The sequence below is a fragment of the Tursiops truncatus genome, chromosome 20 (genome assembly GCF_011762595.2).
Source record: "Tursiops truncatus isolate mTurTru1 chromosome 20, mTurTru1.mat.Y, whole genome shotgun sequence".
NCBI lineage: Eukaryota > Metazoa > Chordata > Mammalia > Artiodactyla > Delphinidae > Tursiops > Tursiops truncatus.
In genome coordinates, this window is record NC_047053.1 from 7,205,604 (window position 1) to 7,224,955 (window position 19,352).

Here is a 19,352-nt window from a genome sequence, read left to right on the forward strand (position 1 = left end):
TTGCTTCACAATACTGTGTTAGTTTCTGTGGTACAACGAAGTCAATCAGCCGTATGCATACATATATCCCCTCCCTCTTGAGCCTCTATCCCATGACTCTAAGTCATTGCAAAGCACCGAGCTGATCTCCCTGTGCTATGCTGCTGCCTCCCACTAGCTAACTATTTTACATTTGGTAGTGTATATATGTCAATGCTACTCTCACTTTGCCCCAGCTTCCGCTCCCCACTGTGTCCTCAAATCCATTCTCTATGTCTACTTCTTTATTCCTGCCCTGCCACTAGGTTCATCAGTACCATTTTTTTTTTAGATTACATATATGTGCGTTAGCATACGGTATTTGTTTCTCTCTTTCTGACTTACCTCACTCTGTATGACAGACTCTAGGTCCATCCACCTCAGTACAAATAATTCAATTTCGTTTCTTTTTATGGCTGAGTCATAGTCCATCGACAGATGAATGGATAAAGAAGATGTGGCACATATATACAATGGAATATTATTCAGCCATAAAAAGTTTGCTTTTTAAAAAATGCAACCCATTGCTTGTTTTCATCCTTCTCAGAAAACCAAACAGCATTTCCCCCCTTCATGTTGCAAATAGGAGGGGGTCATAAGTCAGATTTAGGCGGAACAACCAGGCCTCCTCTGACCAAAGCATCTCTCCTCTCCAGCTCCCCCTGGCGTCCTCTTCGCCTTCTGTCGTGCACCGAAATCCTCACCATTAGAATCCCTCCTCCCCCCCCCAGCCCCTTCTCATTAGTACATCAGAAGGTGGTCCCAGGGGCCTACACGGATTCTGTAGGTGGTTACCGAGGGGCAGGCAGTATTGCGGGTTGTGTGGGGCTTAGAGCCAGGGGAGAGCTGACTAGTGGGAGAAGGCTTTCAAGTCACACTTACTTATCCTTAAGGAGGAGGAGGCATTTCGTTCCTTTTAGGCAAAACCCATCCCGTCCTTTGAGGCTTGGAGTGAGAATGTGACTCTCTAAGACTTTTGGGGAGGAGGAGGTCTCTGGGTCCCCAGTGCTTCGCTCATGCCAGCGTCCCAAGCTGCCTTGCAGGTGCTACCTGGGGTCTCACTCTCCCTGTTTGCACTACGTGTCCCTGGGGTTCCTAAACCGCCCAACCCAGACGTGCTCTGGGTCTCACCATTGAATCCGATCACGGCCTCAAGCTCCAGCTCGGCCACCTCAGCCACCTCATCCTTGGGCGAAGTTTGGGTCTCCATCACCCGGAGACTCCGCTCACGTTACTCTCAGCCTCCAGAGGTGCAGCGTCTTCCGGTCGTTGTGGTAACGGACTTGCGCATGCGCGCCAGATCAACGCCTGCGCTGAAACCCAGCCGAAGGAGTTCGAGTCCTTTTGCTCTCTTGCAAACGGAAAGAGCCGTTCTTTCTACCTTCTAGTATTTCTCTGGAAATTTAAGGGGCACTAAATGCACAGAACTAATTCCCTCCTGTCCCATGTAAAGAGTGTGTGACCTTTGGGGTAACTATATAATCAAGCACCTAATGGCATTTAAGAATTGAAGAATTGCCTCTGATGGGAAGGCTGCTATAAGACAATATATAATTGATACTTCTTTGGGTCCCTTGTTTGAAGCAGGACAAAAAGGGTTTTTTTTAACTATACTGAGGTATAAATTATATAGAGAATTTACTTAAAGTGGGCTTTAGTAAATTTATATAGTTGTGCAACTATCACCACAATCCATTTTTTGTTTGTTTGTTTGTTTTTGTTTTAAGCAGGATAAAATGTTAAGTAACTGCTAGAGGTCTTGAGGGGCTCCCACCTACCTGGGAAAAATGCTTAGATTTTGTTCAAAAACAATTTTATTTTTATTGCACCCAACTGTTCGCATCTCTTAGTGGGACCCGATTGCTCCAACCTACAGTTCCCCGGGGGAGCGCTTTCCTTTCTTCATCACAGTTTGGAGGCCTTGGGGTACGTATATTCACTGTGCAAACTTCAGGTTCCCGTCGCGCACGGGTCGAGCCGCGGGGTGTGAGCCGCGCGGGCCGCCGTAGTCAGCTGTTGCGAGCAGGAAGTGTCCGAGGAGTGGGTGGAGACTGCACCATGGCCCCGGACCCCTGGTGAGCCCGGGGAGAGGGAGGCTGCACGCGGACCGTCCCGGGGGAGGCCGTGCTGCTGGGGAGCGGGCGGTCGCTAGGCATTAGGGCTGGAGGCCTTTCGGGATGAGGGGAGGGGAGCAAGGCCCCTTCCCCTGCTGCCGGGGACGGGGTTTGAGGGGCTGGGCTCTGCCGCATCCCGACACCCTCGGTCTGGACAGGGCTGGCCGGGGCGGGAGACCCGGCGGACCCCTGAGGAGCTGAGTTCCAGTGCCGAATCTCTGAGCATTCCTTTAGCCCTTCTTGGCCGCATCTCCCGGATTCCCGCCCATCGTGCTTGTGGAGATGGCTGATGCAGGCTTCCCTGGACTCCTGCGAAAGTGAAGTCGGAGTGACCTTTTTGTGGAACGCCAGTGTATCTGGTGAACCTTCTTATTTCCCAGGTGGAGAAACCGAGGTTCAGAATTCATGGTCATCAGCGAGTTAGTAACCAGTTGGCGCTAGCATCTAGATCTTGTGGGCCCTTCAAAAAACTTAGAGGAATCTGGGAGGGAAATTATGCCGTTGATAAGGTATTTTAGTACCACGAAGACTTCCTATGGCAGCAACTTCTGCAGTAAAACAATAGGTGATAAGGGCCTTTTATTCAACAGTGAAGTCCCAAGGACTGACTGAATGATGAAAGACACAAGTTATGATACGAGGAACCTATTCCTATAGTGTATTGGACTTGAGCTTTTTGTTTACTAATTAAAAATGCTATAGCTCAACACGGTTCTTTTGGAGAATATGTCATATTAGTACTTGTAACATAGTTTATTGTTTAAGTTGCAGATAGTCTGGATATTAAGAGATTAACTTTGAAAAATCAGAGTTAATCTACCTGGGATCTAGATTATCTGGGCCAATGGCTTAATTGATTTAACACTAATTTTTTTCCACCATATTTTTAACACCCCGATAGAAAATTTAGAAAATATTGAAAATTTGCAAAGGAAAAAACCCCCATCTTTAACTCTTATCATTTGGAATAATTGCCACTGTTGATTTTTTTTAAATTAATTAATTAATTTTTGGCTGCGCTCTGTCTTTTTTGCTGCGCGTGGGCTTTTCTCTGGTTGTGGCGAGCGGGGGCTACTCGCGGGCTTCTCACTGCGGTGGCTTCTCTTGTTGCAGAGCACGGGCTCTAGGCACGGGCTTCAGTAGTTGTGGCTCGTGGGCCCTAGAGCGCAGGCTCAGTAGTTGCGGTGCACGGGCTTAGTTGCTCCGCGGCATGTGGGATCTTCCCGGACCAGGGCTCGAACCCGTGTCTCCTGCATTGACAGGCGGATTCTCAACCACTGCACCACCAGGGAAGCCTGGCACTGTTGATTTTTAAAATGAATTTATTACTTTGTATAATATATATGTGTGTATACATATACACACACCCCTGTATATTTTACAAAACAGGGAACATTCCTCCATATCATTAAATATTCACTGAAAACACAATTTTTTTTTTTTTTTTTTTTTTTTTTTTTTTTGCAGTACACGGGCCTCTCACTGTTGTGGCCTCTCCCGTTGCGGAGCACAGGCTCCAGACGCGCAGGCTCAGCGGCCATGGCTCATGGGCCCAGCCGCTCCGCAGCATGTGGGATCTTCCCGGACCGGGGCACGAACCCGTGTCCCCTGCATCGGCAGGCGGACTCCCAACCACTGCGCCACCAGGGAAGCCCTGAAGACACAATTTTAATGGTGCTTAATAGTGCATCATATGAATGACCATGATGCACTATGATTTAATCATTCCCCTCTTTGTACCCTTTAAAAAATGTTAGGGATTTTTTGGGTTTTATTTTTTTTTAATTACAAAGACTGCCCTTTTGTTCCATCTCTGATTTCCTTGACTCACTCCCTAGAAGTGGAACTACTGGGTCCAAGGGCTAAGTTGCCCTCCACTTCCTGGAAGCTAACTCCCTCATTTTACACATAAGGTAGGAAATAAAGCTTAGCAATAAGGTAGAGGCCCCAGGGTATCCATTTAGGTTGGTAGAAGCTATCACTGAACCCTGGGCCTCTTCCACAGTTAATGTTGAAAAAGCGCTGATAAGTTCTCCTGTTCCTCTCAAGTAGTTTGACTCAGCAGCTTTCTCATTTGTTGAAAGTGAAACAATGAGGGACTGTGCTGTGCTAGGTCAGCTTCCTTGCAAAGTAGGTTGCTGCTCACGGGAGCAGAAAGGAGTATGGAATAGGACTTGGAAAAATCTATAAAACAGACTTGACTACAGCTTTGCTCTCCTGCTATTGAAATAGCATAGCTCAGTGATGCTTTACTCCTGAGTAGCGTTCTACTGTTTAGAAATGGAATATGGCTGTTACTCTCTTAATGGCATATCAAAGCCAGTGGTAAGCTCACTGTGTAATAGAAACAGCCGGTGGTGACTGTCTCTGAATGGGTTCTTTGCTAAAGTTAATCAGCTTTACCACTTTTTTCTCTCTGTTCCAGTTCCACAGCCTCTGTCATGGCATCACCATCCTCTTGGGCCTTAAAACTCTAATCATCTCCTTTTTCCTCACTCTTCCTATCAGATTGTTCACTCATCTCCAGTATTTTTTTTTCTTTTCTTTTCTGCCGTAGCCCAATCCTTTATAGCCTTATGGCTTACAGAGAGTAAATATTGGTGGCTGGTTACTGCGTTGAATGGCTGGAGAAGTCTTCTACTGGTCTCTAGCCACTCTTCTCTCATCCCCCCAGTGATTTATGTACGTGGAGTTCAGGTTACTTTTCCTAAACTAGTATTTTAGGTACCTGTGTGCTTGATGCCATCATGAGGTTGCCCATTACAGCTAGGCCAGTGGTTCGCAAGCTTTGCTACAGATTGAAATCACCTGGGGAACTTTACAACTCCTCACGTCCAGGTCAAACCCCGTGCCAATTCAATCAGAATGATGCCTGGGGTAGGAGCCAGGATTTTTTTTTTTTTTTTTTTAGGTCTTCTCTGGTGATTCAACTGTGTAGCAAAGCTTCCGAAATGCTCTTTAGAGCTCAAATGAAAGCGTGAGGATTATAAGGAAGACATCTGGGGTCTGGGCATCAGCGTTTCGTGTAACCTCTTCCGGGCCTCACTCTATGTGTACAAGTATCCTCTGCACCTCTCAAATTCTCTGCTAAAAGTCAAAGCTTGTCCTGCTGTTCAAGGCTCTGCAGAAACTAGCTTCGACTCATCAGTACCATTTTATACTTTACCCTCCTACCCAGGACCACCACTCAGCCGACCGTGCCAGGCTCCTACCCTCCCTTTCATCTTTGCTTGTTCCCTGTGCCTCTCACCTCGTCTAGAATGTGCTCCTCCCTCTTGTGGGAGTGAGAGGCCTGCTTTGACCTTGTGGTTCAGCCCAAGGTGTAACCTCTTGGCCCAGCCTTATCAGATCTGTCTCGGCCAACAGTAATTTCTCTCATTTCCGAACTCCGGAAATATGCACTCGCCATTTATACTCCGCGTTTGGCAGGAGGTGTGTTGTACCTTGTTATTGATTTTCATACGTGTGGTCTGGGACCACAGAGCCAGACCTCAGAACCTCTTTTCATAGATGACAACATGCAGGGAAAAAGAGGAAAATGTGGCAAAGCTGAGACCAGGACCCAGTTTTTCTTATCAGCCTCCCTCCTACTTTCTTTTTCTTTCTTTCTTTCTTTTTTTTTTTTTAATATTTATGTATTTACTTTTGGCTGCCTCACGTCTTAGTTGTTGGCCCACGGGCTTAGCTTCCCCACGGCATGTGGGATCTTAATTTCCTGACCAGGGGTCGCACCCGCATCCCCTGCGTTGGAAGGCGGATTCTCAACCACTGGACCACCAGGGAAGTCTCCCCTCCTACTTTCTTAATTGTGTATTGTCTTATATCACCTGCTGTCTTTTGGGATGCATGAATATATGTATATGAATGATGCTACTTTAGATTATAGCGGTGAGTTGCCAAGGATCCTACTGTTAGCGAACCAAACTTGGGTTGACTCGCCGGCATGCAGCAAAGCCAATCTACTGATACAATGTTGGGGTGAAGGAAAGTGCAGCGTTTATCGCAGAGCACCAAGCAAGGAGTCTAGTGCTAGTGCTTAAAACATCTGAATTCCCTGACGGCCTTCAGGGAAAGGTTTTTAAAGACAGGGCGGGGTGGGGGGGGCTTCCCTGGTGGCGCAGTGGTTGAGAGTCTGCCTGCCGATGCGGGAGACACGGGTTCGTGCCCCAGTCCGGGAAGATCGCACATGCCGTGGGGCGGCTGGGCCCGTGAGCCATGGCCACTGAGCCTGCGCTCCGCGACGGGAGAGGCCACAACAGGGAGAGGCCCGCGTACCGCAAAAAAAAAAAAAAAAAAAAAAAACGGGTGAGGGAGGGGCGTTGTGGGGTCGTGATCAGCTCGTGGACACTCTTCTGATTGGTTGGTGGAGGGGTAATTGGGAGTCACTTTCTGTTTCCCGTTGGTCTGGGGTCTACGTGCCTTTTGGGCAGCATACAGTTACTTCTCCCACCCAGCGGTGGTTTCGGTATCTGCAAAGCAGCTCAAAGGACACGGCTCAGAATATTATCTATAGCCCTTGAGGAGTAACCAAAGGTCCTTGACTTTAATGGCTAAACTATTATTATTTTGTTTTGCTTGACTGTTTTCCTGCTTCTCACTTCTCTGATTAAATTTACTCTTTGGAACTCAGGGAAGCCCTAGGAGACTAAAGCTTTTCTATAGACGAGAGGCAGGAGGAGGACAAGGGGATGGGGGTCTGTTCCAGGAAGGCCCCATAGGGTTCTGCTCAGTTACACTACCTCATCGGATCCTTATTAAATTTAAAATGTACAGCTCTTAGCATAGGACCTGGCCCAGATCAGATACTCAGTTGTTAGCCGTAGCTGTAATTACTGTAGTAAGACTCCTAAGGGAAACGACTGGAGGTTGTTTATTTTTCCTTCATTCAAAGACATTTGCCAGGTCCCCTCATTGTTCAAGTGATATGTGGGAATTCAGAGATTTTAAGAAATGGATTGCTTATTTTTTCAGACAAAAATTGGAACATTAGGTTAAACAGATTTTAATATTTTTTTGAAACTTAAAAATATTTATTAATTCATTTATAATAACAATAATCAACCTATTACATGTCAGTATAAATCATGTTTTTAACAGAAAATATCTATATTTTCCAAAACAAGAGAAAATAAGTGAGAAGAGTGGCGTTGTTTTACATTAAGTTCTTTTTACATAAATTTACGTAACATTTTTTTTATTCAAACAGAAAGTCACAAAAATTATAATCATCCTCATCAGTTCACTCAGTCCCATGTAATTAATTCTTTTTTCATCTTGATCTTTTGTTAACACTTTTATGAATTCATCAGTTTTCCATTAGAGTTCTGAAAATGCTTATTCATTCAGTTCAGCAGTATAGTCAGTTACCAGAAACCTGTACTTGTCAGAGTCTTTTCCATGAATTCCTTGAAGATGAAACCCTTTTATAGGAACATTTTTGCAAAAGCATCAGAGTACACCCAGAACTGTCTGTAAATGACAAAAGACTTAAAAATGACCACGGTTAAAGATTTGATGAAAGTTCATAATAATGCAATTGACAAGGAAATTTAGTTATTTCTGAGATATACATTTTAAAGTAATAACTAGAATTATGACTTATAACATTATACCAGAACATATAAGATTTTTAGGAATTTCATGTAATGTCTGAAACATTTATATTAACATATTTCCATACAAATAACCCAAAGAAAGTTTAGTATTAGTTTTTTTTAATTTTTTAATTTAATTGTATTTATTTTTTTATACAGCAGGTTGTTATTAGTCATCAATTTTATACACATCAGCGTGCACATGTCATTCCCAATCGCCCAATTCAGCACACCACCATCCCCACCCCACCCCGTGGCTTTCCCGCCTTGGTGTTTAACATTAGGTTAAACAGCAGATTTTAATATTTTTTACTGGGCACTCCTGGAAAATAGGTTCATCGTATATTCATAGTCCCTGCCTTTAGGAGAGATGAAATGTGTGTACACACTTAAGTATTTTCTGTAAAACAGATAAAAAGGCTGTAAGCGAAGGAAAAAATAAGGGACTATTGGGGATTGATTGTGAATCCTTCAAAACCCCCAACACTGTTGAATAACAAATAGAAGCTCAGGACCTGCTTTGAGAGAATTCTGGTAAGCTTAGGAGTCAGGTGGGTGTGTGTCCTTTGACCCCAGAGCATCGTCTTACCTGCTGATCTGTGTAGCTCTTCCCCAAATAGCTGCTCACTTGGCCTGCCACTCTCCATCCCTTTATCCTGCTTTATTTTCCTTCTTAGCCCATAGCAACACTTGACATACTATGTTTTGGTTTGTTTGATGCCTTTCTCCCTTCGCTAAACTCCTTGAAAGCAGGGACTTCGTCCATTTTGTTCCCTGCTCTATTCTCCAGTGCCTGGAGCAGTACTCAGCACAGAGGCGGCCCTCCAGAAATGTTTGCTGAATGTTTTGTGAATGAACGAATCTGTATGCTTTATCAGCGGTCAGATAGCACAGTGGCTAGGAGCAGAGTCTCAGGGCCAGGCAGCCTTGGTTTGCAGCTGGTGGTACCCATAGGGCAAGTCGCTCTACCTCTTTGTGCCTCATTTTCTCACATGTATGATGGGGATGGTGACCCACCTCCCAGTGTTCTTGTGTGGATTAAGTGAGTTATTACAAAGGAAGCTTTGAGAATTGAGCCCAGCCTGTACTAAGTACCATTCAACCCCTGTTGCCATTACTTTTACAATTTTCATCCTCCCTTCCTGTTTGCATTTGTGACTAGAATTACAAACTGAAACTTAGATTATGCAGAAATTGCCTTTAAAGAACCTTCAACATTTTTCTCCCTTTATGACTTTGATGCAGGTTCTCCACCTACGATTCTACCTGCCAAATTGCACAAGAGATTGCTGAGAAAATTCAACAACGAAATCAGTATGAAAGAAATGGTGAAAATACAACCAAGGTAAGACCAGGAATGAGTACTTCAAATGATTTGTTTGAGCTCTGACGTCTGAAAACCCTCCCCTTTCTGACTCTGTGTGTATGTGTGTGTATAATGGCCTTTATGCTTACACATGTCGAATTGACATTACAACCAATCAGTTAATAGTTATTTAATCACTAGGACTAAATGAAGCATGACATCTCTATAATTTCTCCTACTTTACCTTAAAAAGTTTCTAACAATTTCATAGTGTAGTTCCAAGGTTGGCACACTTTCCCCCAGATGGTAAATCTGTCAGGCTTTGCAGGACAAGAGGCCAAGTTCTCACCTCTTTGAGTACCCATTCTCGACAAAAGGATAATAAACTTTTTTGGTTTTTTACATTTTACATTTAAAAATGTAAAAAATCATCCTTCGCTTGTGGGCTGTAAAAAACAATGGTGGCATTTGGCGAGGATATATGGTTTTTAGAAAACCGTGAGTCCATGCCAATACTTTTGATTCTAATCCAACATTCACAGGTTTCTTTGTAACTTCCCCATTCTAAATTAGTATTTTCCTTCCTTCTCCTGCAGTGAGAACCCAGGTTTCCAGAAGCATTGATATGTTTTTGCTCATTTGGTCTCTCTTAGAGTTTACAGAAAGTAGTTTCAGAATCATTACACAAGGGCCACTACAGACAATAAGTAAAGTTTGAGTTTGTGTCTTTATTATTATTTTTTTTAAATTTAGAATATCCCCCTAAGGATACTGAGGTTATTCTGTTCTAAAGCTATTAGAATTGTTTCTTTTTTTTCTGTGTCTTATGCTCTCCTTTGTATCTATTGATATTCATTTTCAGGGTTTGCTTTTCTTCCCTACCCTTGCTGATACAATTTTTAATATGTAGAACATTTACATAGTTCAGAAGTCAATATTATATACAAAGGTATACTCAAAGTCTTGTCCCCATCCCACTCTTTTCCATGCCTTCTTCACCTGCTTCTTAGAGGTAACCTTTTTTAAAATTAATTTCTCATTTATTCTTCCTGTGTGACTTCTTGCAGAAGTAGGCATTCAGGTGTGTGTGTGTGTGTGTGTGTGTGTGTGTGTGTATTCTCATTTCTGTTCCTTTGACACAAAAGTTACTCTTTTGTATCTTGCTCTTTTCACTTGATAATATATGATAGAGATATTAATGCACTGAGATCTTCTCAGTTTTTCTTTGGGCCTTATAGTCCTCTATTGTGTATACTCTAGTTCATTAACCTGCCTCCTAAGAATGGGCATTTAGAGTGTTTCCAGTCTTTTGCAGTTATGAATAATGCTGCAATAAATAGCTTTGTGATTTTTTTTCTTTTTGTATTTGTATTTGTGGAGGTTCTTTTAAGGGTGAATTCTCAGAACCAGGGCATATGTGATTTTTTTTTTACCTGTTGCCAAATTCCCCTCCACAGGAGTTGTCACCTTTGGCTTCACAGTCTGGCCAGCAGAGGGCGCTGTCAATTCTCTGAATTTTTGCCAACCTTATATAAGTGAGATAAAATATTTTAGTGTCTTCATTTTTTTAATTGAAGCATAATTGACTTACAATATTATATTAGTTTTGGGTATACAGCATAGTGATTTGATATTTCTTTTTTTTTTCTTTTTTTTTTTTTTTTTGCCGTAAGTGGGCCTCTCACTGTTGTGGCCTCTCCCGTTGCGGAGCACAGGCTCCGGACGCGCTGGCTCAGCGGCCATGGCTCACGGGCCCAGCCGCTCCGCGGCATGCAGGATCTTCCCGGACCGGGGCACGAACCCGTGTCCCCTACATCGGCAGGCGGACTCTCAACCAGTGCGCCACCAGGGAAGCCCAATATGCATTCTTAAAATCACTTATGCCATTGAACATCTTTTCATGTATTTATTGGATGTTTGTATTTCTTCCTTTATGAATTGCCTGTTACATACATGTCCTTAACCTAGCTTATTATTTCTTAATTTCCAAGTGTTCCTTATATATATGTTAACTGAGCTTTGATTAAGCTTTGATCTGGCATATTTGGTGCAAATATTTTTTCTATTAATTTGGATTTTGATTTTATAAATGACTTTAAAATATATGTATACACTTTTAAAAAATTTTATTTGAAATTATCACTCTTTTTATTTATGGCCTTTTCTTATAGGAGAAGGGGAGATACTGCTTAGAAAGGCCTTTCACACCCAGGGATTATAGAAGTACTTTGCCTAATAATCTAAATTTTCCTCTTTTTTATCTTTTTTTAAAACACATAAATCTTTATAATATTTGAAATTCATTTCGTGTATTGTAGGCATCTATTTTTTTCCCATTTGCTAAATTATTAATCCCCCCCAAATATGAAATAGTCCATATTTCATTCACTAAGTTCTTACACAACTGCACTGTTTCTGGACCTTCTGTTCCGTTGCACTAATGAAGCCATTGGTAACTGCCAGCATCATACTCTTGTAGTTTTTTGTAAAGATTTAATATCTAGTTGTTTAAGGCCCCCTTAGTTACACATATCCATGATCTTTCTATATTTCCCTTCATTTATCCTCCTTTTAGAGCAATTTTGCATAGCTTTATTAAAAAGAATTTTGGGGGGCTTCCCTGGTGGCGCAGTGGTTGAGAGTCCGCCTGCCGATGCAGGGGACACGGGTTCGTGCCCCGGTCCGGGAAGATCCCACATGCCGCGGAGCGGCTGGGCCCGGGAGCCATGGCCGCTGAGCCTGCGCGTCCAGAGCCTGTGCTCTGCAACGGGAGAGGCCACAACAGTGAGAGGCCCGCATACCGCAAAAAAAAAAAAAAAAAAGAATTTTGTGCTGTGCCTCAGTTACCATCTCCTCTCCAATAAAAGGACTCCAAATAGGATTTTGGGTAGATGTGTAGTATATTTATAGACTAAACTGGGGAGCATTTACATTTTTGCTGTATTGAGTGTTTCCTTTCACTCATTCCATCAGCAGTATTTCCTGCAGTTACTATACACCAGGCACTGTGCTAGATATTTTTTAGATTTTGTTGATATTGTTAATGATGTTTTAAAATAATTTTTAAAAGTTCTCCCTATTACTTGAATTTAGGAATGCCCTCGATTTTTTCGTTTTGTGATTAATCACCATCCTGAATTCTTTATGTTTCTAGTCATCTTTTAGGTGATCCTCTTAACTTTCCCAAACAGACTGTTATCCGTCTGCAAATAATGATAATTTCATTTCCTTCTTTCCAGCCCTTATGTATTTCTTTAACTTGTCTTATCATGTGGGTTAGAACTTCTAGACCAAAGTTAAATAATATTGTAGTTAAGGCAGCACTGACTGATTTTTAGTTTTCTTTGTTTTTGTTTTGTTTTTAATTAATTTCTCCCATGCTGTGTTAATCATATGTGTAGTCTGTTTTTAGTAATTAACACTGTTAGCTTTATTATTAGATTTTCTAACATCAAACTATTCTTAAATTACTCAGATAAATTCTACTTGGTGATGGTATATTGTCATTTTTAATGTAATTCTGAATTTGCTTTGCTAAAATTTTTTGAAGACTTTTACATGTATAATCCTTAAGGGAGATTGGCAAGTAGTTTCTTTTTTTCTGTTATCTCTGTCAGCGCTTGTTCCCAGGGTTGTGTTAGCTTAAAATATGAATTAGGCTTTCCATCCTTTTCTGTGCTTTGGAAAGCTTCTGTTAAATTATCATAATGGGACATTTCTTCTGATTATGAAAGTAATAGTTTTCTTATAAAATATTAAGAAATCCCACTCCTTAGAGATAACTACCCTTGATGTTTTGATGTCTTTAGGTCCTGGGTTGTTTTTTCTCTATGTGGATGACACTTCTTTTTATGACTTGATTTCTTTTTCTTTTAATAAATTATGATGGGTATCTTTCTATGTTAACAAATATAGATTTCAGTCATACTTTTTTTTTTTTTTTTTTGGCCATGCTGCGCCGCATGTGGGATCTTAGTTCCTCGACCAAGGATTGAACCAGCGCCTTCTGCATTGGAGGCATGGAGTGTCAACCACTGGACCGCCAGGGAGGTCCCCAGCCATACTTTTTAATGGCTACATATTCTTTCATCTGTTGAATGCTTTTGATCTTTAATTTCGTAGATTCTTCTTAGACCTGGTGTGTGTGTGTGTGTGTGTGTGTGTGTGTGTGTGTGTGTGTGTGTTGTTCTTTTGTTCATTTGTTTGTTTGTTTTGCTCTTTACTTCTTGAGTGAGGAGGGATCTGCTTTCCTTGGCGTTTCCCCATAAACGTTGTGGGTGGTTTTTCTGTGGTTCCCAGGGGTATTAGAATAGTTAAGGTGAGATTTTTCTTGGCTGGTAAGACCTTTGAGGGTTGCTTGATGTGTGTAGCCCTTGGCCAGCCTCTGCTGTTGCGCTGTATTTTCCTTATGTGACCCTGCTAATCTAAGGAGAGAGCCCCTGCTTCCACTGCAGTTGTATAATTGCTTCTTTTAACAAGGTAGCAAACTTGTGAGAGTGCCTTTTTAAACATATCTCCAATTATATCCGCGGTTGACTGTGTTTACTTTACACGGGCGATTCTATTTTTCATATTTTTAAATTCCTAAGAGGCTTCCTCCCCACCTCTCCACCATCCTTTAAAAAGGCAGCACTTAGAGTCACAAACAAAACTTTACTCTGGGTTTGTAACTTGGAGAAAATTCACACCTCCTGGAAAAAGAGTCCCATGCGGTCAACACTCCTCTTGTATAAAAAGGACACCCCGCTATAAAACTTTTAATGGGTTGTAAGTGTACCAGTGTGTTTAGGGAGGAGTGGCCGGGATGGCAGTGGGACTTGACGTTTTGTTCTTTGCAGCATGGTTGAGGGAACCGTGGGGCTTTTGCTGGTGAACAAAGACTGGGGACATGCAGTTTCCTGCGTGGCTCCGAGGTAGACCAATAGGATCCGAGGGTAGATGCTCAAGGGACAGAATTCAGCTGATTGTGAGGGCATAGTGACAGTTTCCAGTCAATGTCAGGGTTCAGGTGTGGACCGGCTCACCAGCTGGTCAGGTCATAGGTCTGGGTGTGAGCATTAGGTGGGTGGCTGGCCCAAGTGACTGTTAAGATTCCGTACAGCCCTGAGGTTGTCGTTGCAGCCCTTCTTTGATTGAATCATAGTTTGTAAAGCAACGTTTACATGATATTTTTAGGAGACCTCACACCTCTGGACTAGCATTCTCAGGCTGTGTTCTTTTCTTTTCAGCTTACCGTGACAATCAGAGCTTTGTTGCAGAAACTGAAGGAAAAGATCGCCCTTTTGAAGGACTTATTGCTAAGAGCTGTGTCAACACATCAGATGTATCCATGTAAACATTTCCACCTCTTGCTAGAGTGGGAGGACAAGCAGTCTTATTTTAAGAAAGGAAGGAATCTGGGCCACCCAGATTTTTCCACAGCTTGAGGAAGACCTGGTTTCCAAAATATTGCCTATAATCTCAATTTCTATTTTAAGCGTCTGTTACATGTTTTACAGTGAATATGCTGGCGATGCAAGACACGCGGCAGGAGTTAACTTAGTTGGGTGTAACCTTAATAGTGCAGGAAGCTCATGCTTTCTGTCAGTGCTGTATTGACACCGCGCCCCATGTTGCTACCTGTCTAGACTGCCTTGAAGGTGGTCCAGCAGGAGAACTTCCATGACACCCTTGAATTGTGATTCTGCTTCTGTAGTTCCCAGAGTTTTGAACGATTCGTTTTCTTTTCTGAGAAGCCAGTACCAGTAGAAACGATGCATTTTTCCCCCAATTATGTAGATTATTGAGATGTTACTTCTTTGCCTTGTTGTTCTAGAGGTCCAGACAGTACCCCTGTTTTGGGAGTTTTGTGGGGTAGGAAACACTTGCCTGAAGCAAGTTATGTCATCACCTCAGCCTCCCACCAACAATGTCGAGAATTAAAATCTTTCTTTCTTTTTTTTTCGGCCGCGCCATGCAGTGGCTTGTGGGATCTTAGTTCCCTAACCAGGGATCCGACCTGGGCCCCGGCAGTGTGGAGTCCTAACCATTAGACCACCAGAGAACTCGCCAAAATATTTTCTTTCTTTCTTTTCTTTTTTTAAGAAATTCATAATCTGATCAGTTTAGGAAAATACACTTGACCTGTTACATAAACTAATCCTTTAAATCCGAGTTTAAAACTGACCTCAAACTGGCCCTCTCTTACCTTTTTGTCTTTAGTTTGTATCAAACTTTGGTATCTCGGGAAATGGTTGTTATTGCCCAATTTTAAACATGGGAAAATGTAGGAATATAGCTTTTTAGGTAAAACAATAGAAGATGTTTTAAAATATATTTTTCTCCAAGTATCACCACTGTATGTCACCAGGGAGGGTGGTTTAGATAGTTGCATGATTTCCAGTGTGCACTTATTAAAACACTAAGGTTTTAAATATAAGTTTAATTTCAGTAAACAATTGGGCCCTTATTTTTAACACAGTTGGAATATTCTGATATGTTTAGTTTGTAACTTTACCCTCCATCTGGCATCATTTGTTACTGCACAGTCTATTATATAAGGAGTTTTTATTTTATCAACATGCACAAGTCTTAATATATAGACCTCAAGTTGGCGGAGCTGTGCTCTCCACTTTCAGTACTAAGTACTTGGAATTCTGCGCATGGGATCAAGGTGTGCAAACTCATTTTAATATTACCTAAATCACATGTATTAGAAACGTAGTTAAATATTGTTTCCCAGTGTAATATTAATAACTTTATTTGCTGATAGGTAACTGATTATTATTCATCTTATAATATTTATGTGCTACACCTGTAGGGCAAGAAGATGTAAATTAATAACATTTACTTTTTTCTATTAATAATTTCTGCTAGTTATTAATTATGGGGTGTACCAAGCACGCCACGGTAATAATTGACTTTATTTTTCTAAATGCTTGCAGTGTGACCATATTTTGAAATTTCATAGACTCTGGTTTTGTGGTGATCTCAGAATTTGCTGAATGAAACACCAGGCATTTGAAAACACCAGAGGTATTAAATACTCTGAAAATATGAAATATTTATGAAAATATTTAAGGACCATCATGTGAATAATTTAGAATTTCCCAGGAGAAATCAAAAACTCGTCTGGAATATAACAGCTTTCTTTAAAATGTAATAATTTTTTTCAAATAATTGGGTCTATTTCTACTGCAACTGCAACCAAAACTAGGGATGGAATTCAGATAATCCACCCCATGGGGGCGCTCATAAAGCTCTGTATTTTCAGGGAGACCATTTCTTAGATAGAATGGAAAGGAGGCAGCTGAACCTTTACAAAAGAGGTATTGAGGCCAAAGCAAACTTGCACCTCAAGTCACTGATGAAGTTGGAAAGAAAGGACAGCATTGCAGCAGAGGAAATTTTTTCACACCGAGGAGAAGAATATTTAAGAGCTTAAGTAACTTGCCCAGACCCCACTGCTAAGAAATGGAAAGCTAGGATTCCAACGCAGGGCTGTCTGAACCCAAAGCCACTTGTTTAAAAGCTGAATTCTACTTCAGTGATAGAATACAGTCCACTGTCACGTGGCCTGTCTTTAACTAGAGTTCCCTACTGCTTGGCATGTTGCTGTATGCCAAGACAAATCTTGTTTATAATGCAAATCCTCAAGACCCTTCTTAATCATCAGAAAGATTAAACAGTCTTCACTGTGGTTTATTAGGTATACTTTATGATGTTGTAATTCTTAGAAAAATTTGTGTCCATAAATCGCCGGGAGAGTGACTTTTTAATCCTTTTTCTTGAGGCATAATTAATGTTGGGTGACTTTTTTAACGTGAATATTTGAAAGCCACATTTCCTTACTGTGTTGGGTAGTTGAGTTTATGGTACCTTACTTAATAAATTTATGCCTTTCTGCATTCGTGAAGTTTTCCAGAGAACGCTAGGAGTTGCCAGAAAGATAAGTCCTATGAAAATGCCTTCCAAACAGTTAAATTCTGGGAGGTTAGGCCTAAGATGTTACTGCTCTTTCCTGAAAAAGTATTTTTCTCTGGCGAGAATAAATGTGAAAATGAAAGTGGCGTGCTTTCGAATTGGTTAACTTGCAATTTATAATTGAAAGTCCTGCAGCCAGAGAGTTGAAAATTGCTGAAATACATTAACTTCTGTTCACGGTGCTTCTTGGAGATGGGGATTATAATGGCCTCACCAGCTGAGAAAAGGTGGGTTTACAGGAGGGCGCATAGGAAATTTCAGGGAATGCTAAAATTATTCTTAGAATTAGCTTTAAATGAAGCTTGTCTTTTTGTTGGGTTTTTCAAAGGCAACACTTCTGGTACTTTAAAAAGAATTTTAAAAAATCACTTTACAGAGGGGTTCAGTATCAAAAGGTATTTTGGTCTCTTGGGAGAAGTCCTGTAGAAATAGTAATAATTATTATATTTTGGTCGTGCCATACATCTTGTGGCATCTTAGTTTCCTGACCAGGGATTGAACCCAGGCCCCCAGCAGTGAAAGCACCGAGTCCTAACCACTGGACAACCAGGGAATTCCCTAGAAATAATTTTTTTAAATCCATAAATAACTCTGCTCCACTTTGTATTTTTGGGGAAAAAAAAGATGCGCAGACAGATAGGTAGATGGCAGGATAGATGCCCCAATCGCCGTGTAACAAACCTGGATACATGTAGGTGTGGAGAGGCTCACTGGATAGATTTTAGGGATAGCCCCTCGGGGCTCCAGTGGAGGTGAAGTGGTTCTAAAACACTGCACCTGGCCATGACAGTTTTCACTGGTGTCTGCTATTGTGAGAAAAATAAGGACAAGATAATTTTTATTTCAGTAGAAATTTTCTGATTTATAGTCTGTTTACATGGTTCTCTCTAGTTTTGGGTATTAACATCTGCTTGCTTTTTCATCATGATAGTAAAAGTAGATGAGAGTTTTGTCTATCGTGGGTTTTGGAATGTCCATAGATGGCAAAATTGGTCTATATAAATCCCCCCATCACCATCCCCGCAGTTTGTTTGGAAATACTTCTGCTCCATGAAATCCAAAAGTCTGGGCACCATTGGAATACTGGGAACAACATTGGCTTTGGAGCCAGACAGAACTGAGGTAGAAGACAAGCTCCATCACTTCCCCAAGGCCAGAGAGCAACGTAGCCTTTCTTGACCTTAGTTTCATTCATCTGTAGAGTAGGAATAATCATACTTGTTTTGCAGGTTGTTGTGAAAGTTGAAGAAAATATATTTAAAGCATCTCACAGGACAAGCCACCCCCATAATTGTGGGTGTTAAATAAAAGATAGTTATTAACCCTTTGTGGGCAAGTTACTTCTTTGTGCCTGTTTTCTCATTTGCGAAATAGGGATAATCAAAGTACACCCGGCTTATGGGATTGTTGGGAGGATTAAATTATATGCATAGAAGGTGTTTCACATAAAGTAAGCCCTCCTCGAGGATTAGCTGCTACTTACTATTTTATCATTGTTAAAATTACAGCCATCTTGGAGAATTTACAGGTAGTCCTTTTATGGAGTTTATAATCAAGTAAGAAGGGTATATCAAAGCACACAGACAGTGATAGTATTAAGATACTACTTGCAAAATATGATCGATCAGTGCTTTGAGGAAGATAAGGACCTGGTCAGGTACATAATAGATATTCAGCAGAGTTTGTTAACTTAAAAAAAAAAATAGTAAAATGAAAGGGATGAAGTACTATGTGAGCCAGAAAAACCTTCTGTCCTCTGGGACCTTAAACTGTCTCTGTGCAGTCCTTCTTGCAGCAGTGGGAAGTAATTATGCTTCTCCAGAGCAATTAATTTGCACGTAAGACTTGCCTAAATTCTTAAGCCTTCTACCAAATAAGGAGAAACTCGGAGCTAGAGTGGGGGTGGGGCGTCCCCTGGGTCCAGCACCATCTTCAGCCCACTCCATCGTAGGTTGGAAGTGCTTCCCAGGTTATAGCAGAGAAACTGGGCTGAGGCACTTTGGTCATGGGTATTGGTGATATGAAATCAGGACCCAGTTTCATTTGCAGCATTGCATTGCCATGAACTGGTTATAATTAATTACATGTAACATCAGCCTAGCCGATGAAAAAGTACTATGGTAGCTAGCTCTTCTGTTTCCTTATTTGTCTGTTCTCTGACCTTCTTCCTTGGTTAGTCACCACGTTGGTGGAAGAGGAGGTCCCAGTTCTGGCCACTGACTGTGTGCCCTGTGTTCTACTTGTCCTTCCTCACCCTGTCGTCGCTTCCCCCAACTACCATGAGACCACATCCATGCAGTGTCACCACTGCCTAGACGATTCTTTGACCTCTCGTTAACAGCAACTTCTGTATAGTAA

The 19,352-nt window shown here is 41.6% G+C and overlaps 2 protein-coding genes across 3 annotated transcripts in view; one reads left to right on the plus strand and one right to left on the minus strand.

Annotated features, from left to right (window-relative positions):
- CFAP52 (cilia and flagella associated protein 52) overlaps positions 1 to 1,282 on the minus strand; it is a 33,698-nt gene extending 32,416 nt beyond the window's left edge. Inside the window, exon 1 of the mRNA XM_019944174.3 lies at positions 1,150 to 1,282. Coding sequence (XP_019799733.1) covers positions 1,150 to 1,228 — 79 coding nt within the window. The 5' untranslated portion in view covers positions 1,229 to 1,282. The remainder of the gene's footprint in view (positions 1 to 1,149) is intronic.
- Positions 1,283 to 1,979: 697 nt separating this feature from the next.
- The window catches only part of STX8 (syntaxin 8), a 240,353-nt gene continuing 222,980 nt past the window's right edge, over positions 1,980 to 19,352 (plus strand). Inside the window, exons 1-3 of one of the 2 annotated variants that reach the window (XM_019944173.3) lie at positions 1,980 to 2,093; positions 8,972 to 9,071; positions 14,261 to 14,355. In XM_019944173.3, the coding sequence (XP_019799732.1) occupies positions 2,077 to 2,093; positions 8,972 to 9,071; positions 14,261 to 14,355 (212 nt within the window). In that variant the 5' untranslated portion in view covers positions 1,980 to 2,076. The remainder of the gene's footprint in view (positions 2,094 to 8,971; positions 9,072 to 14,260; positions 14,356 to 19,352) is intronic. The other variant, XM_019944171.3, reaches the window with a different exon arrangement.